This window comes from Hemicordylus capensis, chromosome 5 (assembly GCF_027244095.1).
Source record: "Hemicordylus capensis ecotype Gifberg chromosome 5, rHemCap1.1.pri, whole genome shotgun sequence".
NCBI classification, from domain to species: Eukaryota; Metazoa; Chordata; class Lepidosauria; order Squamata; family Cordylidae; genus Hemicordylus; species Hemicordylus capensis.
Window position 1 is genome coordinate 259,776,897 of NC_069661.1, and position 22,256 is coordinate 259,799,152.

Below are 22,256 nucleotides of genomic sequence, written 5' to 3' on the forward strand. Positions count from 1 at the left end.
ATCCAACAAGCTAAAAACCCAGGAGGACCAGAGTCCTCCACAGAATCATTATGGGTAACAATCCGAGGACTGAAAGGAAATGTGTTATTAGGGATGTGCTATCGCCCTCTGGATCAAAATGCTGAGAGTGACCTGGAGTAGGAGAAGCAAATCAGAGAGGGGTGAAAGAGAGACAGAGCTGTAATAATGGGTGACTTTGATTACCCTCACATAGAGTGGACAAATTCATGTGTGAGTAATAACAGAGAGACGAGATTTCTAGACATGCTAAATGACTGTGCCTTGGAACAGTTGGCCATGGAACCCACCAGAGAAGGCGACCTTGGACTTCATCCTGAGTAGTGCCCAGGACCTGGTGCGAGATGTCAGAGTTGTAGAACCATTAGGGGATTAGTGATCGTAGTGTGATCCAATTCAGCTTATATGCGAGTGGAGCATTGTCAAGGAAGTCCAACACAGATGTGTTGGATGTCAGAAGAGTTCCATGCTTTCACAAAATGGCAAATGCGGTTCAATGCAAACAAGTATAAAGTGATGTATATTGGGGGAAAACCCCACAACTTCACATATACGCTGATGGGATCTGAGCTGTCCGTGACTGACCAGGAGAGAGAACTTGGGGTCATGGTGGACAGCTCGTTGAAAGAGTTGACTGAGTGCACGGCAGCTGTGAAAAAGGCAAATTCCATGCTAGGGATCATTAGGAATTATTCATTAGAAAATTAAAATGCTAATATTATAATGCAAATCTTTGATGTGCTATGGTGTACATTTGTACTGCTTGCCATTCTGATCACCATATCTGAATAAAGATATTGTAGAACTGGGAAAGGTGCAGAAGAAGGTAAAATAATCAGGGGCCTGGAGCCACCTTACATATGATGCAAGGCTACAGCATCTGGGGCTCTTTACCTTGGAAAAGAGGTGACTAAGGGGAGACATGATAGATATGTATAAAATTATGCATGGAGTAGAGAGAGTGGACAGAGAGAAATCTGTCTCCCTCTCTCACCGCACTGGAACCAGGAGTCACCCCATGAATCTGAAGGTCAGGAAATTTAGGGCCGACAAGAGGAAGTACTATTTTACCCAGCACCTGTGTAAAAACAGCAAAACCTGTGGAATTCTCTGTCATGGGATGTGGGGGTGGCCACTAAGTGGGATGGCTTTAAAAGAGGCCTAGACAAATTCATGGAGGTCAGGTCGATCAATGGCTACTACTCTGATGGCTGTAGGCAGGATGCTTCTAAATACCAGTTGCAGGGAGCAACAGCAAGATTGAGGGCCTGCCCCCTTCCATTCTTGCTTGTGGGTTTCTCAGAAGGATCCGGTGGGCTGGATGGCCTTCCTTGGACCTGATCCAGCAGGGCTGTTCTTATGTGCACAGGTATCTGCTGGCATGCCTGCTCCTGCATCCTCCTGCCTGCAGGTTAAGATGGAGGACTCTCCTCTGATAAGGGGCCTTCTGGGGACATCACTTCCCCTGGGGGGCTCTCCTGGAAGACTGATCCCCTGTCCTTTGGGGCTGCCTTAATCAGGAGCTTCGTTTCTGCTCCTCTCTATATGCTGTGGCTGCATGTTTTCATTCTAGTTGCCGCTATCAAGGCCATCCCTGTGGGTTATCATCGTCACGTGCTCCAGGGGCAGGACTTATGTTAATTAGCTAAAGGAAAGACCCGGGCCGAGGAGGATGACCCTGCCCAGTTCTTCAAGTCCTGCGTAGCTCCAGGCAGGCTTCCTCTTCTCTCTGACCTCTTCAGCGTTTTTTCTCTCCATTTCTAGCCCTTCTTGCTGCCTTTAGCCTTCCTTCTCTCCTCTGGCCTCCGCTGCCCCCTCCGATAGATAGATAGATAGATAGATAGATCTTTATTGTCATTGTCCTGTGCAGAACAACGAGATTGAAAAGAATCTACAACCACTACTACAGGACCTAACAAGAATAATCTAAACATATACCCATACGCCCCCCTCCCATGAACCCACTAAAAACCCACTAAAAAAACTCTAAAAGCTAAATACAAAAAACCCCTCAGAAGCTGTGTTTTGCTGCGTTCAAAGCTGAGACCGCTTTTGGGTAGAAGCTACTTCTCAAGCGGCTGGTCCTGGTCTTTAAGACCCTATACCTCCTTCTCAAAGGCAGAAGCTGAAAGAGATCATTTCCAGGGTGCGTGGGATCCTGCGCTATCTCTACAGCTTTATTATAACACCTAGTGGCATAGATTTGATCTAAGGTAGGAAGAGTACACCCAATTATTTTCTCCGCAGTCTTAACAACCTTGGACAGCAGTGTTCTTTCTCTGGCTGTACAACTCCCAAACCACACACAGATCCCATAAGTCAACACACTCTCTATAGCACAGCGATAAAACACCAACAATAGATTACTTGAGAGATTAGTCCTCCGGAGAACTCTCAAGAAGTATAATCTCTGCTGTGCTCTCTTCACCAGATCTTTGGTGTTTGCTCCCCATGTCAGGTCATCTCTCAGCTCTATTCCCAGAAATCTAAACACCGAAACCCGTTCCACACAAATCCCTTCAATAATGAGTGGCTGGAAATCCAGTTTGCATTTCCTGAAATCCACAATGATCTCCTTTGTTTTCTTTAAATTGAGGAATAAGTTATTCTCCCTACACCACTCTGTCAGCCTCTCCACCTCCTTCCTATAGGCCGACTCCCCTTCTCCAGCAGTAATCAGACCAACCACAGCTGTGTCGTCTGCATACTTAATAATCCTATTGCTGAGGTAATTGGGAACACAATCGTATGTGTAAAGCGTGTACAAAAGTGGACTCTCTATACAAAAAAAAAAGGATCTTTCCTCTGCTCTGCCTCCCCCCCTCCCCTCCCCCCCCCCCCCCGCATGGAGCTCCCAGGAACAAGCTTAAACGTATGCGTTCCTGCCGGCAAACCGCATCCCTCCTTCCCTGAGGGCACCAGAGCGCCCGGATCTCCGCTCCCTCCAGCGTCCTTGCCGGCTACCAGAGAGTCGTCCGGCAAGGCGCCTGACTCAGCCACAGCGCGTCTCCCGCCTTTGGGCACCGGAACGTGCAAGGAAGTGGCCCCAAGCTCCTCCTCAGACCCAGGAGAGATGGCGGAGACCTTCTCCCCCCGGGTTCTTTGCAGCAGGGCCATTTCGCGGCTGCCTGGACCCCCACCCACGCAGAGAGGGACCAGGGCTATCTCCACTAGAACTGCTATGGAGGTGGGCGCATCTGCTCCAGCCCAGGCCGTGCTGAAAGGGGCGCCAAGACTACAGCTCCCTCAGAGGATGTTCCCACTGCCCCAATGCTGCAAAACGTGGTGAGCTCTGCCCAAACAGGGGGTCCCTCTTCTTCTAGCCTGGCGCCTTCCAGCCTTCCCACTGCCATGCCCCCCGAATGGCAAGCGTGGATCAAGAACTCCATGGTGGGCACTGTCCTGCAACTGTGCCCGCCCAAACGCAAAAAGAGGCCCAGAAAGTGCAAACATGGCTCCTCCTCTTCAGAGGAATCCTCCGATTCCAGCCCACACTCTCCCTCCCCACAAAAGGTGAAAAAGAAAAAGAAACACTCCTCAAAAAAATCTAAGGCCCCTTCCAGTCAGGCTACCAGGGCTCATTCCTCTGAACTTTCTGACCAGGACTCTGGGGACCCAAACCCTTTAAGAAAGAGACCTGTTTTCCCACTCCAGTATGCTAACCCCTGGGGTTCTGGAGTGGACTGCGATTTGGAGGAGGTCCAAGCAGAATTGAGTGAGGAGGGACAGGCAGCACAGGTCCCTGTAGATAAAGAGGATGGTGAATGGTCCGGGGGTGAGGGGCCCGAGCCCGCTAGCACGTCCCAGCGCCTGTTTGCTTCCGAGGACTTTAACCCATTAATGACCAAAGTCCTCACCACCATTGGCCTCCAGTCCAAGATACAACCTGACTCTACCCCTACCTCTAAGGGGATATGGTCTTTCCCAAGGTGAGGCCTAAAGATATGCTTCTCCCCTTGCCAGAATGTTTTACTGAAAGCATTAAGGAAGAATGGGCATTGCCTGCGTTGGTACGTAAGCCTATGGCGGCAGCGGCCCGCTTTTACTCTCTCCAACAGGAACTGGCAGCACTTCTGAAGACACCAAACACAGATGCCCCGGTAGCTCAACTGGTTTCGAATTCCTTGCTCCCCAGGGATGGTGAAGCATCTCTAAAGGACCAAGCTGACAAGAAAGCCGAGCTGGCTTTTAGGCGGGTGCACGACAACTCATCATTTGGTACCAGAGCCTCAGCGGCAGCATCTATGGCAACTAGAGCCAGCCTGCTATGGCTTGATGACCTTCTTAACAACACCCCCACTGACCCTATCCACCTTAAACAGCAGCTGGTCAAACTCCAGAAAGCACAAGCCTTCGTGTCAGATGCCACACTCAATGCGATTAAATTCTCATCCAGAGCTTCTGCTGCATCTGTTGTGGGGAGGAGACACCTATGGCTGAAGAGCTGGCAGGCTGACACCACCTCCAAGGCCAACCTTACTATGGTCCCCTATGATGCCAACAAGCTATTCGGGGACGGGGCCCTCAAGGAGGTCCTGGTGGAATCAACCCATAAACGCAAGACTATGCCCTCTGCTTCACGCAAGCAGGACAAGCCAACGTTTAGAAAGCCTTCTCAGCCCTTTCGTACCTCCCGCCACTTCTTCAGGGGCTGAGACAGGGACTTCAGACCTCAGAGGACTACCTGGAACCGGCAACGCTTCCCTCCCAGGAACTCCGGAAACAGGCAATCTCATCCTCAGTCCAAGCCCACCAAACAACAGTTCTGACTCGCGAGGGGAGCCTCTCGGGGGCCGCCTCTCGCGATTTCTCCACACTTGGGAGCAAACCACCTCGACAGATGGGTGCTCAACCTCATCGAGCACGGATACAGAATAGAGCTGAACGGTACAGAATAGAGCTGAACGGCTCCCCCCCCCCCCGGTTCCTCCCAACTCCACGCTCAAGCTCTACTTCGAAACACTCAAAACTGGCCCTGGCCATTCAACACCTTCTGGATATCGGAGCCGTGGAATTGGTCCCTCAAGATCAGGTGGGGAGTGGCGTTTATTCTGTTCACCGTCCCCAAACGGGATGGCTCTACCAGAGCGGTTCTGGACCTAAAATACGTAAATAAGTGGGTGCGCTACACCAAATTCAGGATGGAATCCCTCAGGGCCATCATAGAGTCCCTTCTACCTGAGGACCTGCTCTCCTCAGTGGACCTCGAGGAAGCGTATCTCCATATCCCGATCCACCCCGACAGCAGGTCCCTTCTTCGCTTCAAGTACGCGTGAGTGGACTAGCAATACTCCACCCTCCCCTTCGGGCTCTCATTGGCCCCGAGGGTATTTACCAAGGTCCTGGCTTCTCTGATGGCCTCCCTTCACCTCCAGGGGATCCGGGCCTTTGCCTGCTTAGACAACCTGCTCCTGCAATCACGTTCCGAAGCTTCAGCGAACTCAGACCTGCAGACCACGCTCCGCACCCTAAGCCACCACGGCTTTATTATCAACTTCAAGAAAAGCCAACTGACTCCCTCCCACTGGCTTAGTCATCTGGGAGTCATAATCGACACCTGCCAGGGGTACCTCCTCCTCCCTTGGGACAGATTCCTCATTCTTGTCGAGGAAATCCAACAGGTCCTGGCCTCTCCCAGGGCTTCCCTGATGTCCCTCACAAGAATACTGGGCTTCATGGTTGCCACGCTCGAATCTGTCCCATGGGCAAGGTTCCATCTCAGAGACTTACAGTGGTTCCTCCTACCCTACCAGTCCGCTATCTCCTTGAAGCGACACCTCCTCCTGATGTTGCCCCCTCAAGTGAGGCTCTCCCTTCGCTGGTGGCTCTCTCCCCTGAATGTCCTCAAGGGGAAGCTCTTTCTGGAGTGTCCGCATCTCATCGTCACACGGATGCCAGCACAAGGGGCTGGGGAGCCCACTGCCTTCATCTCTCAGCACAGGGAAAGTGGTCTCAGGCAGAGAAACAGCACTCTATCAACTGGCTAGAGCTGCGAGCCATCCGCCTAGCACTTCTCAACTTCCGCTCCACAATTCAGGGGAAGGATGTCCTCATGAAGACGGACAACACAACTGCAAAGGCCCATGTGAACAGACGGGGGCACCCGCTCCAAGTCCCTGCACCAGGATGCGTCCTTGCTGCTCTCATGGGCGGAGAGGCACTTATCATCCATCATGGCACATCATGTCAAGGGAAACCTCAACGCCCTGGTGGACTGGCTCAGTCGGGAGGACCTCCTGCCGGGCGAATGGTCGCTAAATCCCCAAGTCTTTTATCAGTTGGCACGCAGGTGGGGGAATCCAGTTGTAGACCTCTTCGCAACTGCTCTCAACGTGAAGCTGCCGAGGTTCATCTCACTGTTCCCGTGCCCCACAGCAGAAGACACCGATGCCCTGTCTGCAAATTGGCCAACCGGCCTCCTCTACGCTTTCCCCCTAATTCTGCTCCTAGCCCGCATCCTACGCCGTGTCAGAACCCTACAAGCCGAGGTGATTCTTGTGGCCCCTCACTGGCCGTGCCGCCACTGGTTCGCTGAGCTGCTACACCTCAGCATCGCAAAACCCTGGCCGCTCCCAATGTCTCAGGATCTGCTCTCGCAGGGGCCGGTGCATCACCCGAACCCCGGCTGATTTCAGCTAGCCGGGTGAAGACTGAGCGGCGGATCCTAGAACGTGAAGGCCTCCCTCACAACGTCACTTCCACAATTCTAGCATCACGCAGAGACTCCACTAACAGAATTTATCAATGCACGTGGAGAGCATTTTTTCGCTGGTCAACCCGCCATCACGTCCGTAAGGGGAAAGCATCCATGACACATCTTTTGCAATTCCTCCAGGAGGGCCTGGAGAAGGGCCTTAAGCCCAACACGCTAAAGAGACAAGCCGCTTCCCTAGTTGGCCTTATCTCTGGGCATTCTCGCTCAAGGCAGACTCTCCATCCCCTGCTCAAGCGCTTCCTGCGAGTGGCTACTCTACTATCTCCACCGACCTCGCATCGTTTTCCATCCTGTAACCTACACACAGTCCTTAGGGCACTCCAGCTGGCCCCCTTTGAGCCAATCAAGTCAATTCCCCTAAAGCTACTATCCTTCAAGCTGGCCATCCTGGTAGCGGTCACCTCTGCCAGACGGGTCTCCAAATTACGAGCCCTTTCAGTGCATAGATCCTTCTGCGTATTTGCTGAGGACTCAGTCAGGCTAATTCTGGACCCCTTTTTCAGGCCCAAGGTCCTACCTCCATTCCACCTTGCCCAAGATGTGTTCCTGCCCACCTTCTGTCCACACCCGGTGCATGCGCAGGAAAAGTTATGGCATAAGCTCAAAGTCAAACGCTGCTTAAAGACCTACATCAATAGAACAGCGCCATTTTATAAATCAGACTCTATGTTCGTTTCCTATCTTCCTACCTCTATGGGAGAGGCGGTCAATTCCGCCACAATTGCCAGGTGGATTAGGGCATGCATTGCCACAGCATACGAAACCCAGAAGCTAAGGCCCCCAGCAAGGATCACTGCCCACTCCACTAGAGCAGTGGTGACCTCCGCTGCATTCTTTACTAATGCTCCCCTGCACGAAATCTGCAAGGCCACCACGTGGAAGAACCCATCAACCTTCACTCGGCACTATAAGTTGGACACCTTTGCCTCTGCCCAGGCAGCCTTTGGCCGACGTGTCCTCCAGAGCGTACTTCCCCAGGAATAGTCTGAGAGCAGCCCTCCCACAAGACATACAGCTTTGGTATGTCCCACAGAGATGGCCTTGATAGCGGCAACTAGAATGGAGCGTTGATTACTCACCATGAAGGCTTCTTCTGGTTGCCACTGTCAAGGCCATCTCGGCCCTCCCTTCTTGCTCTCGGCTACATCTGGGGGAGTCGTTCTTGAGGCCCACGCATAATACCTAGCCTCAGCCCTGCACTTTTAATACTGTATTTACCTTTCTTCTGTTGTCTTCTTGGCTCTTCCGACTTGGCTTCCTTTAGCTAATTAACATAAGTCCTGCCCTTGGAGCACGTGACGAGGATAACCCACAGAGATGGCCTTGACAGCGGCAACCAGAAGAAGCCTTCACGGTGAGTAACCAACGCTCCGTTCTTCTGTTTTGCTCTCTGCTTTTATTGTTGCTATGTCTTCATGGCTTTATTAAAGCTTCCTGAGCATTGACAGAACGTAAAAGCAATATCAGCTTCCTGGGGTGAGCTTGCTGGGTTGATCAGTCTCGCCACAGGGTATAGTGGAGAAACATAGGCTTCCCTGAGAAAAGTGTAAGGACCTCAGAACAGCCCTGCTGCTGGATCAGGCCCATCTAGTCCAGCATCCTGTTTCACAAAGTGGCCCACCAGATGCCTCTGGGAAGCCCACAACTAGGAAGTGAAGGCAACTGGGACCCAGAGGTATCCCACCTGTGAACTTGGCAGTAGCACGGAGCCATCCAGACTAGCAGCCACTGATAGGCCTGTCCTCTGTGAACTTGGCTAAGCCCTTTTTAAAGCCATCCCAGCTGGTGGCCATCACTGCATCCCCTGGCAGAGAACTCCATTGTGCACTGTGTGGGGGAAAGGCTTTCCTTGTTCCTAATTTTCCTGGCCGTCAGTTTGCTGGGATGGTTCCTGGTTCTAGTGGTGTGAGAGCGGGAGAAAATGTTCTCTGTCCACTCTCTACTTCATGCCTGGTTTTATAAAGCTCTACTATGTCTCCCCTTCAGTCGCCTTTTTCTTAAACTAAAAGCCCCAGATGCCGTAGCCTTGCCTCTATAAGGAATGTCTTCCAGGCCCCTGGTTCAGGGACATAGCAAGGTGGGAGTGGGCCCAGAGACAAGATTTTAAAATGCCGCCCCCCCCCCCCCCCCGAAGCTCAGCTCATGAAGTAAAGAAATCTTAAATGAGGCTGAATAGTGGTAACAAAAAGCATAGTAATACACACACACACACTCATATATATAACACCTATGTGCCACAATAGAACATCATCCTAAGTTATTTTTAAAAAGGCTTTGTAAATTGTGGACGATGCAAGTCATGTAATGGTACTAGAGAAAGACACGCTGTTCTGGTAGCTCCAGGTCTTAACACCGACATCAATTTCGGAGGATAAATACAACTGAAGGAAGCCCGGGTGGCTGCACGGCTGGGGGAGTCAGTCATGTGACTTGCCTCTGGGGACCCCCCCCCCAAGGCAGTGGGCCCCCAGACAACTGTCTCCCCTTGCCCTATGATAGTTACACCCCTGCCCTGGTTATTTTGGTTGTCCTCTTCTTGAACCTTCTCCAGTTCTACAATATCTTCTTGGAGATATGGTAACCAGAACTGTACAAAGTACTCCGAAAGTGGTCTTCTCTATAGACTTATATAGAGGCAGTATAATATTAGGAGTGTGTGTGTGTGTGTTTAACTGCAGAGTTTAACTTCTGGCAGCCTTTGGAAAGGGTGTGTGTGTGTGTGTGTGTGTGTGTGTGTGTGTGTGCACACGCGTGCGCATGTGCCGGTCAAGGTGTCATGGGCCCTGCTCTCCCACCCTCACCTCCACCCTTTATGGGCTTTCCCCCTCCTTCTTCCAGTGCACCTTTTGACAGAATTGCGGAGATCAACTTCACGATTGATGCAGACGATGAAAGTGTAAGTAGCTGTTCGGGGGGGGGGGGGTGGGGTTTCTGAATGCAGAGCTCCCCCCAAACTGTTGTCCGTGGCAACCAGAAGTGCAACCCTGGGAGAAGCCAGCAGGGAGGGGCTGCAGGTGGTTCCTGCCCAGAAATACCCTTTTGAAACGGTCTCCAGCAATGCAGCGGCTCTTCCCAAATTGGCTCCAGCCTTTGTCATCCTTGCAGAACCCTGCGGAGGAGGAGGAAGGTGAGCAAACACAAGCAGAAACTGGAAGCACCTTGATTGCTTCTCCTGAGTAGAGCTGGGTGACTGGCAGGCCAGTTTGGCCCCCTTCCCCCCCCCCCACCCTGGCAGAATCTGCCAAACAAAGCGCTGCGTAGCCATCCCCTCCCCTCCTCGCCCCGCCCCCGGACCTCCGTCTCAGCGGCTGCGGAGAGCGTTGCTGGCCCTTTAGCCCTGGTCAGTCCCTAGTATGGACCCAGTTGAGAACCTCAACTTGGTAGGGCGCTGCCAGGAAGGGAACTGGGAGGTTTTTGGTGGGTCTCTCAATCCAGTGCCTGGCTGCATCTCCAGGTGGGTGGAGGTGGGGCAAGGGCCTTCTTCTCAGCATACAGTTGGAGCACGGCGGGCCAGTGTGGACGATCCTGGGCAAGATGGACCCGTGAGGTCTGGCTCGCTCTGCAACAGCTTCAACTGTGAATCCACACCACCAAGTGCGGGGCTGCTCACCGTCGTTGGCAATGGCAGAAGGTGCAGATGCTGCCACTGCCGGCCCACAATAGCCTTTCTGTCATTGCTTAGGGCCGTTGACCACATGGTCCCCCGTTCCCAAGGTACTGAATAAGAGCTGCCTGTGGACAAGACTTCTGTGCCCAGAGCGGGTGGCTTCCAGCAACCCGCCCCCCGCCCCCCCCGGCAGCTGCTGGGCCTTCCAAAAACGCATCCCTGGGAGTTAAGGGACCTTCAGTTATGTTTTTTGGGGAGGTCTGGGCAGCTGCAGAGGGAAGAGGGGACCAGTGCAAAAGGTCCCTTTCCTCGTGCACCCACAGAAGCGTTCCCCATGCACAGCCTTTACTCAGCGTATCAGGCCGTATCTGCAAAACCCAAGACGATGGAAAAATGCACCATCATTCAGAGGATCCCATTTGAGTCCTTTCTTAGCAAATCAGTCATATGGCAGTACTGAAGAGCACAACTGCCCATCTTGGAACCCCCCCACCCCGAGAACTCCCTGCCACAGAGAGGTGGCAGTGCTGAGCTCCATGGGCCAGAGGTCCAACTCAGTAGAAGGCCTGTCCCTGTGGCACTGCCAGTGATCCCCAGAGGGTCCTCTAGACAAGAACAACATGTGGGGTAGCCGTGGGAGGGAGGCTCTGGCTCTGGCTCTCTTCTTGACTGCTTCCAGTTGTGTGGCACAGAGCAGAGAAGTGTTAAGGGCATGTCTGAGTTTGCTGAAGCAACCACCTCTGCAAGGGTTGGTTCCAAGGCATGAGAAGCCCCAGGAATAATCCTCCCTTTTGCCCGACTTGTTGCCCTGCAGTGCTCCAGGACTCTGGGGTCCTCTCTGGTCTCTCCATCAAGAGGTAGGTTTGTTAAAAAGAGACTTGCTCAGATGTGCCCTAGGAGGCGCCCCCCCCCCCACTCCTTCTCAGAGCCACCGTCTCCTGCCTCTGCTATGAGCGGGCGCCGGTTCACAGCCCGGCCAGAGGAGCTGTCCCCCACCCGTCTGCTGCGGGTCAAACAAGAGGAGGGAAGAGGGCTGGCTAGCTGTAGCCTGCTGCTTCAAAATGAGGTTGGGACGGCTCCGTGCTTCCCCTTGAACTCCCAGCAGCCCCCTGCTGCTGTCATCCAGGACTTCCGAGGGGACTGTGTCCAGCCCTCCATGATGGCCCAGGCTTCCACAGGGGCCCAGGATCCAGCCAGTCACGGGCCCGCCTTCCTCCTCCTCTCGTCCGGTGTGCGCGGGTCTGTTGGTTCCTTCCCTGCTCTCCACCGCTGAGCTCTCACTGTTGATTCCGGCCCCCTCCCTCCTGAATGGGGCTGGGTGGGTGGGGCACCCCCTCTGATGACCCAGAGCCCTAGCCCATGCTGCGTCACTCTGTCTCCCCAGCTGGGTTTGGCCTACAACTCCCAGCATCACGCAGCAGCAGTTGGGGGGGGGGGGAATTGTAGGCCAACAACTGCTGAAGGACTGAAGTTGTGCGGCCCGCCCCTAAGGCGGGGGTGGGGGGAAGTGGGTTAAAAAATCCACTTTGAAGTGGCATGAATTTCCTAACGGAGATGCGTGAGGGAGGTGGGGAGCCTCATGTCTCGGGCTGTGAGGTCGATGCTTTTGCCGGCAGCCACTGTGGGACTGGCCTCACTTGGTAGGATAGTTCCCCTTCACCCCCACCCCTTTCATCACCCTTCCTGTCCCCATCTCTCTTCTCACTGTAGACATTATGGAGATGTGTGATTTAAAAAATAAATAGATGGAGCCTACAGTGGAGGGATTCCCTCCCAGAAGGGCCCTCCAGTGTTGGAGCCAATTGCTGAGCAGCCTGTGGGCCCAGCAGACCCATAGGGACCTCAGATCTATCCAGGGACATGGCCTTTCCAGCCATGGGCATCAACGCACCAGCCTCCGTCCTGCTGAGTGCTGCTGTTGTGCCACCCATCCTCAATGGCCTCCCCGAGCAGCCCCAGGGGTGCCATCTCTAGGGCCAGCCCAGGACCCATGGATCCGGCAGGTGAGTACAGCCGCTCTGCCTGGCAACACCAGGAACAGGCCTGCCCTTGTGCTTCTCTCCGCCGTCCCAGGTCCCGAGGGAGGCAGGTCAAGGAGTCTCGCCACTCCTCCGACAGTGAGGGTCCTGGGGAGCTCTCATAGTCAGTCCGTGGTTAAGGAGAAGAGTGCCAGGCGCGCCTTTCTCCACCCTGCCCTGCAGCCTTTCCAGAGTTGCTTGGCACAACATTCAGGGTGCCCCCCCTCCCCAAGGTCGAGGTCACTGTGCCTGAGAGTGAGTTCCTACCACAGGGCCCCCGAAGCAAGAAGAAAGGCCCCTCCGCTTCCTGCCCTGTGGGGAAGTGTATACATCATCCTGGAACCGACCCAGGTGGGTTCGCCCTCCCTGCAGAGCACTTGGCGAGATCTGTGTGTTCGACCCAGCCTGCAAAGAGTTTTTGTTTCCCATGATGGTCGACCCTAACCCTAACCCTGGCAAGGGACTCTCCCGATGGGGAGGCATTGTCTAAGGACCTAGTTGAGAACAGAGTGGAAATGGCGCTCAGGAGGGCTGTGGAATGCCCAGCTGTGTTGGGCCAGCTCGTAGCCATGCCGCCCCTTGCCTGCAGGCCCTGGCTGGCCTGGTTCAAGAAGCTGCAGCGGCAAGGCCTGCCAGCTTGTGGGGGGCTGCTGAGATGCGCTCTTCCTAGTAGCAGTTGGTCGTCCTGAAATGTGGCCCTATGCAGACAGGGCCAGAGCAGCCATGAGGGGCAGCTAGGAGAACCGATTGAGCAACTCTGGCCCAAGCAAACACAGCAGCCCAATTTGAGGTGCCTGGCTGTTTGGAGAGGACTTGGGCGTGGCAGCGGTGGCTGAGGAAAAGTCCTGCCTTCCACTCGCAAGGTCTGCCTTCCTACCAGAGCTTCAGATGCAACCGCTTCACCTGACTACAGATGCAACAGTGCCAGGCCTCCGATCATTGCTGCAGGCCTTCCAGATCTACAAGACCCTTGAGCGTGCTGGAGGCAGCCTACCTTTCCTAAAAAAAGAAACCACAAAGAAATGCAGTTATCTCAGACTCACAGGTGACCCCTACTGACCCATATAGGTGGGTGCCTGTCAACTTTGCCCCAGTCTGGGACCTCCCCATGCCAGACCAGTGGATGCAGGTGCTGGTCCATCTTGGGGATTCCCTGGAATTCCAGACAGGGCCTCAAGAGACTGCTGATGTTTCCCCGCTTGACAATGCAGCCAAGCAGATGCTCATGAGAGATGCCATCCAGGGGGGCTCAGCATAGCAGCAATAGAGTCTGTGGCAGCTCTGGGAAGAGCCATGGGTGTGCACTCACTCCTCTTCTTGGTCCTCAAAAAAAGCATCGCAAGGAGAGAGCAATACTCAGCCTCAGAGACCTTGCCATAATCTCCATGATGCCTGCCTGCACGTGGCCATCAGGCACAAGCGTCATGGGCTCTTCGTTTTTGCATTTGGACACCAGCACCACCAGTACTCGCTACCCTTTAGGCTTACTACCTCATGCAGAGTTTTCTCAAAAGTCCTGCTGGCAGTTCTGGTGGACCTGTGAATGAGAAACGTTCACGCACGTATCCCAGCGATATCCTCGTTCAAGTCCCACTCCCCAGAAAGGAAGCGGAAACTCGCAACTGGCAACAGCCTTCTTCCAGGAACATGGCTTTGTGGTCAGCTGGGAGAAGAGCCTGCTCACCCTCCCAGACCGGATACAGCACCTCGCAGTCGACACAGATACAAGCCAGACAACTGTGGTGGTCTCCCTGGAGAGGATCTCCGCCCTCAGCACTCTCATCCACCAGATCCTCGGGACCCATTCAGGTCGCCTCTTCCGGCCCACTCCATGTCTGGGGCTGCAGCCCCTGCATGGGCTTAATCCCCCGGGGCAGGCATTGCCTAAGCACCCCCCTCCCTGGCAGCCATTCAGCCATCCCCGAGCTGGCTCCCTGTAAGGGCCTGCCTCCGGGCATCTCTCGCTTGGTGGTGGACAAGGGGCATTTCAGTGGAGCAGTGGAGACAAAAGAGCCGTCCTTGCGACTGATGCCAGCCTGCCAGTCTGGGGAGCCGGGTGGGCCACCCACGGACAGAGGGGACTTGGAGCCGACCGACTCCACTCGAGGAGGCTTTTGCTGGGGGCTGCCTCGCCTGAAGGGCAGTTCCCCTGGCCTGCACCCACCTTCAGAGGAGGCTGCAGGACCCACGTGGGCTGCCCTTCAGCACTCTCCTACCTCAACGAAGAGGGGCGCCTCAAGTCCCCAGACCTCCACAGAGGGGTAGGCCTACTCTTCCCGTGGGGGGAGAGACCCCTTTCCTCCTCCTCCTCCTCCTCCTCCTCCTCCTCGAAAGGCCTTGCCCATCAAAGGGGAGGACAGCATTCACACTGATTAGCTGAGCAGACAGGATCTCGATCCTGGGCAACGGTGTCTCCACTATAAGCCGCTTAATAGCACAGCAGATCTCTCTGGGTGAGCCGGCTGGCTCACCCATGGGCACGAGAATATGACGAACATTTATATAGTGCTTTTAAACAAAAGTTCCCAAAGCGGTTTACATAGATAGGAAGATAAAATGGCTCCCTGTCCCCAAAGGGCTCACAGTCTAATAATGAAATATAAGATAGACACCAACAGCAGCCACTGGAGGGATGCTGTGCTGTGGATGGAGAGGGCCAGTTGCTCTCCCCCTGCTAAAGAAAGAGAACCACCTCTTTTAAAAGGTGCCTCTTTGCTCAGTTAGCTAGCGGGGGCTCAGTGAGCAGAACTCCTCTATGTCCCCAGCCCAGCCCAGCCCACCCCTTCAGAAGACTTAGCCAGAATCCGAGAGGAGTGAGCCAAGGTAAACCTCATCTCCCCCAAGCGGCCTGGATGGCCCTGGTTCCCTGACAGTCTCGGGGGGCCTGCTGACTGCCACTGTGCTTCCCCCTGCCGCACACCCACCTGCTCCATGAGGGGCACTTCCACTCCCCCAAGCCAGAACGACTTCTCCTTCATGCCTGGAGATGGAGAGGGCTGCTCTGAGAGATGGGCGTTTCTGGGGGAGTCGCTGACACTCTGTGAGCAGCCAGCAGGGCATCTGCGATCCTGGAGGACACGCTTCTCTCATTGGTGCCAGGCCAGGGCCTTGCCCCGAACTGAAGTTTCTTTCTGCCTGTATTGGAATTTCTCCAGGAAGGTCTAGACATCAGGGGGCAGCTGGAGGTTCTGGCCTGAAAGTGGGAGAAGCCACACCCCTTGCCTGTCCCCCGATAGTCAGCTGCTTCCTCAGGGCCACTTCCAGCCAGGCCACTCAAGGTGGTCTGAAACGCTCTCCTGAGACCACCCTCTGAGCCCCTAAAAGAGGTTTCCTCCTGTCTGTCGATCACGACTCTTCCTAGTGGCTATTACTTCCGTGCACTAGGTGTCCCAACTAGCAGTGTGGTCTGCCGCTCTGCTCTTTGCATTTTCCACAAAGAGAAGCGAGTGCTTGCGTCTGGCCTTCCCTTTGTCCCCCAAGTGAATTCTCGATGCCCCTGTAAGCAGGGATTGGTCCTGCCTGCCTTCTCTGTCCTAGCCCCTCCCGTCCCGAAGAAAGGAAATGGCACAGGTTAGCCGTCAGAAGGGCCCTCAAGGTACACCTTAAAATAATAACTCGGTCCCTCTGCTGGAACACTCTCTTGTGGCATCCAGGGCAGAGGGTGGCTGGTCTCCCAGACCTCCGTCTCCAGCTGGCTCCAGGTATGCATTGTACAGAAGCATAGAGAGCGTTGGGGCAACCCCTGCCAGGAGGCATCTTGCGCCCGTCGGTCAGGGGAGCCGCCACCTCCTGGGCAATGGCTTCTGCTGAGGAGGTGTGCAGAGCAGCTGTGAGGATGTCCAAACACACATTCACACAGCATTTCAAGATTAGCTTCTTGGTCTCCTCGGAAGCAAACATTCTGAAGAGGGTGCTTCAGGCTGTGCGGCAACCTTAAAGCCCAGGCAGCCTGCCTGCCCTAGTCCATGGGGGGCACAGCTGTGAATCCGTCTTCTACTTGTTGGCCCAACTGTGGTCCAAGTCTCACCCTGCTAGGCTACCCGAGCATCGTTTTCTTCTGTCCTTTTGGGCTCCGGGCTCGGTAAAATACACTTTGGCCAAGCGGAAAGGAAGCAATCCAGCCACTAGGCCAAAGTGTCCTTCACCAAGCCTGGAACACGCAGGCCGGGCCAGCAGCATCTGGCTCTTGAGAGGAAGTGGGGGGGGGGTGCCTCCTAAGCCACATCTGAGCAAACCTTTCTTCAAAGTAGCTGCCTCCTGGTGGGTGGACCGGAGAACACCCCAGAGGACTGGACGGACCACTGTTGGGTCAACCAGTAGAAGGAGAAGTCGCCGTGTTGCTCTTCCCACAAGGGAATGAAGGCATTGAAAGACTTGAGACAGCCATGTCAGAATTACAGTCTTCTGTGCCTCTGCTGAGCTGGGCCACTGCCTTTGGCAGTTGCCGTTCGTCTTGAGCAGTTGGGTTGGAGGCGTGTGCAGGACCCTTCCGTAGGGAAACCTGCTTGAGTGCTCTGTAGGCATCGGCCTGGGCGGTGGCTGCTGCTGCTGTTGCCGCCACCGCCACTTTCCCAAACTCTCTCCTGTGTCCTGACCTCTGTTGATCTTTGCTGCAGAACAACACGTCCCTCTTTGAAGCCTGCTGCAGTGAACGGATCCAGCAGTTTGATGACAACGAGGAGGAGGAAGATATATGGGAGGAGAAAGAAATAAGCTACACAACCCAAGTCAAGTCAAGGACAAGGTAAGGCGGGAAGGAAAGATGCACGGTCCTCCTTCTCCCCCTTGAAGCTGTGGGGTCTGTGCCATCTTCTGTGCCTAGGCCTGAGAAAGGCCTCCCCATGGGAGGTGATGAAACAGCCTTTCCTGACTGGCTGCTGCCGTGAGCCCAAGGCCTCAGTGGAAGGCTCCAGTGCGTGCCCAGCAGGGGCAGGCGGGCTGTACGCTGCTCCTCTCATCCGAAGCCACTGGGCCCTGCATCGTAGTATCGGTCCCTCTAGCCTTGGGTTGCCTCCTCTGACTGGTGGCTGAAGCCCTCCAGGTCTCGGCAGAAGAGGCCCTTTGCCTGAGCCTTCCATTTTTACAATTTTATTTTCCAAATGACAAGCTATGGTACCATAGTCCAAACATCAAAGAATAACAATCTGAAAGAATTATACACACTGTTAGAAATGCAGTGATCACCCACATTCCTTGATATGATTAATTTGTAGCAATAAAAGCTATAGGACTTTTAATCAAGCTTTTTTTTTTTTGGTTTTTAAAATTTTTATTGGTTTTTACAATATCTTAACAATCCCATTACATCTAATTAAGTAAATATTAACTTCCCGCTCACCAATCTGCACGATTCATTAACCATACAAGTCAACCATTGCTATAGTAATTCAAAACATATATCCTACACATTGCAAACTCAATTTTACTGTACCCAACCTGCTATTATTACTGAATTTCAAACCCTGCTGAAAAATCGATATTAGAAAAATAGTTCTTTAAGTATAGTAAGAATGGTTTTCTATCTTCTTTAAAACATTCCAAGTTTTCATCCCTTATCAGTACTGTAAGTTTTGCCATCTCAGCATATTCCAAATTTTTTATCAACCAATCTTCTTTTGAGGGCATTTCATTGTCCTTCCATTTCTGCGCATATACTATTCTGGCCGCCGTGGTTGCATACATAAAAAATGTTAGGTTTCTTCTGGAAAACTCTCCTTGCGTTATTCCCAGCAGGAAGGATTCTGGCCTCTTAGGAAATGTCATTTTAAAAATTTTATTCAATTCATTATATATCATATCCCAAAAGGCCTTTGCCTTCCTGCAAGACCACCACATATGAAAAAAAGTTCCTTCACAATGTCCACATTTCCAACATTTGTTTTGAACATTTTTATACATTAATGCTAATTTTTTGGGTGTCAAATACCACCTGAACATCATCTTATAATAATTTTCTTTTAAAGTATAACATGCAGTGAACTTTAAATCCATTTTGCATAATTTTTCCCAAGCTGCCATATCTATATTATGACCCACATCTTGAGCCCATTTTATCATAGTAATAATAATAATAATAATAATAATAATAATAATAATAATTCAATTTCTATACCGCCCTTCCAAAAATGGCTCAGGGCGGTTTACATAGAGAAATAATAAATAAATAAGATGGATCCCTGTCCCCAAAGGACTCACAATCTAAAAGAAACATAAGATACACACCAGCAACAGTCACTGGAAGTACTGTGCTGGGGGTGGAGAGGGCCAGTTACTCTCCCCCTGCTAAATAAAGAGAATCACCACGGTAAAAGGTGCCTCTTTGCCAAGTTAGCAGGTTAACCACTTCATCTCTTGTCTCCTCCAAAAGCAACAGCTTATACATCTTAGAAACTAATTTTTCATCATTTTCATACAGCTCCTTCTCAAATCTCGACATTTGATCCTCAAATCCAACTTTAAGATCCTTCTTATAGATTTCATTTAACTGATATTAACTGATGGTACTGAAACCAGTTACTAACCAAATTTTGTACTTGGATTAGGTTTTTTAATTTGCAGCCCTTTTCTTGGAAACATAACAAATCCCTATAGGTACCCCATTCAGATTGCATATTTATCTCTTTACGTGCTAAAGCTTCAATCGGGGATAGCCATAATGGAGTTTTAGATTCCAACCATTTTTTATATTTTCCCACACTCTCATTAGGCTCCTTCTTACATAATGATTAAGAAAGTCTTTATGCACTTTACTTTTATCATACCACAGATATGAATGCCATCCAAACTTTCTATCGAATCCTTCCAGATCAAGTATTCTGGGATTTCTTAATGTTATCTATTCTTTTAACCACGTCAAACAAACAGCATCCTTTTAGGAACACAGGAACATAGGAAGCTGCCATCTACTGAGTCAGACCCTTGGTCCATCTCGCTCAGTATTGTCTACACAGACTGGCAGCGGCTGCTCCAAGGCTGCAGGCAGGAATCTCTCTCAGCCCTATCTTGGAGATGCCAGGGAAGGAGCCTAGATGCTTGGAGCCTAGATGCTCTTCCCTGAGTGGCTCCATCCCCTAAGGGGAATATTTTACAGCACTCAAACTTCTAGTCTCCCTTTCGTATGCAACCAGGGTAGATCCTGCTTAGCTTAAGGGGACAAGTCATGCTTGCTACCACAAGACCAGCTCTCTTCCCAGCTCTCTTCCCTTTTAAGCAAGCATTTAGCCAAACATTCCCTCTTGACTTGATGATTCTCTTGACACTGGCTTGACTAGATGTGGGACTAGAGAGTCGGTTTAGGAGAGTTCCCTCTTTGGAGAGACCTTGTCCTTGTGGAAATGGAGATATTGAGACAGTTGGCCATGTACTTCTGTATTGTTCCTTCTGTCGTGAGCTGTGTTCCAAATATATTGCTCCTCCCATTCTTAGATACCCTGGTAATTTGGATGGATTTTATATAAACTTATTTCTTTCTGATAAATATACCGACGTCTCACACATGGTAGCCAAATTTCGTACGTCTGCCATTAAGATCTGCACATGGTGTATCAGAAATGGTCAATTTTAATCAGGGTTTCCCCCCCTTCCCCCATTTATTTCTTTTTCATTTTGTTTTGTCCTATACTATTGTATCTGTTTTTATGTAATAGAACACATGTGTATATATACATTTGTATTGATATTTACCTTTTAAGTTTCCTTTTATTTGCTCAAAGATCACAATAAAACTGAATGGACTGGGTGATTCTAATACATTAAAAAAAAGGTCTTTTTCCGATAAAACTCTCTACTTGCCCTCACTTCAACAAGGTGGTTAATTTTACCAAGTGTCACATCCCACACAGTTTGAAGTGGATCGAGAGACAGCAACTTCTCCTCCCCACCCCCATCTTGACCATTGTTGTCATTCTGGCAGCTGTCAGACACTTCTCAGACTATTTCTAGCCCTTAAGGTCATCCCCTGACTGTAGATGATTAAAAAAAAATAAGAATTAAAATGCACAGGAGAGGCCCTTTAAGGTGTTGCCCAAAAACTCAAACTCTGCTATTATAAGCCTCCAGATTGTACTGCTTATAAATATGATATTTGTTGACATAATGATTTGAAACTTGGCATGTGTGATCGACTAGACAAGGCCTACAAACCTGCCTAATTACAAATTTGATCTGATAAAAATTGCCAAAGGTACATCAGATTTAATAAGTACTGAAAATTGAGAGTTTGGTCCTCTTTTGTCCAGTCTTTGGGCCAGTGTGTCATGTATTTCTTTCAAATTTGGTGGAAATGGCTGATGTCCTCTGTTCAGGCTTGTCTACAGGTAGGAGTGGTTTTATAATCTCTTAGTGCTCTGGTAAAGTTTTTGATCAGTGGTTCAAAAGTTAAGGTTTTTCTGCCCCATTAAATCCTATGGCTAGTAAGTCCTGGCAAAGTTATACACAAAGCATGGTATATGACAATGAAGGCAGATCGTGGACACATTTGCCAGCACTCTAATATTTGCAGGGAGAACCTCCTAATAGATGCTGTTGCAAGCTCAATGCCTGTTCCCTTAGTGATGGAAAGTGAACTAGCGAGGGAGACAGAGAATGCACAGGTGGGGAGTAGAGCAGTGCGGGGGAGAGGTGGCTAAGATTTTGCGAGTGTATGGAATGAATTTTAAAATGTAGACACTGCAGAAACACACATGCTTGCACACAAATAGAAAAACACACAAATGTGCATGCAATGTCTGCACACATGCCAACATGGAAAAACATACCCCATCACATGCACGCAGGTACACACAGGCATAGTCCAAGCACAAGCATGTGTGCACAGAAACATGCACACACACCCAGAAATGCAAACACAAAACCAGACACACGTGCACAAAACAAAGACATACGTGTAAGTACACACACCACACACACAGCTGTGTTTTAGAGATAATGCAATTCACTGTATTTGTGAATGGGTCTGTAGTGATGGAAAGGGTTTGAGGGAGGACTAGGCCTCACTGAGAGCAACTGCTGGGGGTGGGGGTGGGAGGGGGGGGCTTTCCTAACAAATTCAAAGCAGAAGGACCCATCCAGAGGACTGGGTGGGAACAACACACTCAGCCACCTACTGAAGAGGAGAAAGCTTTACTCTGTTGGTTAGTTCTGGAAGCAGCTGGCTGAGAGCTGCTGGGGATGTGGGAAGGCTGCAGCCCGTGAGTAACAGGTTAGGACCAGTTCAGTTAGATGTGTGAGGGAACTTGTCTCCCCCTCCCCCTTACTATATTGCTTGGGATCTGAGTTGCCAGGTTTAATGAAATCGCTCTCTCTCTCTCTCTCTCTTTTACTATCTGGTTTATGAAGAGACCATTGATCTTATTGCATAATCTTGATTTTCTTTTAAATGTGATGATAAACCCTTTTTGCTGAAGTGTGCTACTCTTTCTTTTGGTGTATCGGATACCTTTGTCACATGCCTTTGGAGGCCGAGGAATGCTCAGCCCTTCTAGGGAGGGTTTTGCCATTCCCCCCCCCCCACAGAATCTTATGGGAAAGAGTGGTTCTCCCCCCCATTAAAATCAAGGGGATGGTGGCAGCCTACTGTGAATCCCTTGCAGTCAAGGATTCAACCCCCGTGAACTCCCCCCTCCTCCTCTGGCTCTGGTAGGAGTCATGACACTGTCTCTTTATGACCAACACTAAATGGGACATTGGGGAGGGTATTGGATTGCCAACGCTGTAATGATAATTCTCCTTCTTAGAAACCTTGCCTTAGATGGTGTGATGGGGCAGAGGTTACTCTATGCCTTCCTGGGCTCTGCCCCCCGTAGAGAGATTTTTTTAGATGTTTTGATGATATGAGTCACATGATTACTTTTTTGATATTTTACTAAGATGAATATACTTATTGTGTGGGGTCAGAACT

The 22,256-nt window shown here is 51.4% G+C and overlaps 1 protein-coding gene across 16 annotated transcripts in view; it reads left to right on the forward strand.

Annotated features, from left to right (window-relative positions):
- Positions 1-22,256, forward strand: part of PPP6R2 (protein phosphatase 6 regulatory subunit 2) — a 155,174-nt gene that overhangs the window by 86,391 nt on the left and 46,527 nt on the right. For all 16 annotated transcript variants that reach the window (XR_008308880.1, XR_008308873.1, XR_008308874.1 and 13 more), the window contains exons 17-18: positions 9,572-9,629; positions 16,975-17,102. Coding sequence is in view for 6 of the 16 variants with exons in the window: in XM_053257246.1 (XP_053113221.1) it covers positions 9,572-9,629; positions 16,975-17,102 (186 nt within the window). In the remaining 10 variants the exon portion in view is untranslated. The remainder of the gene's footprint in view (positions 1-9,571; positions 9,630-16,974; positions 17,103-22,256) is intronic.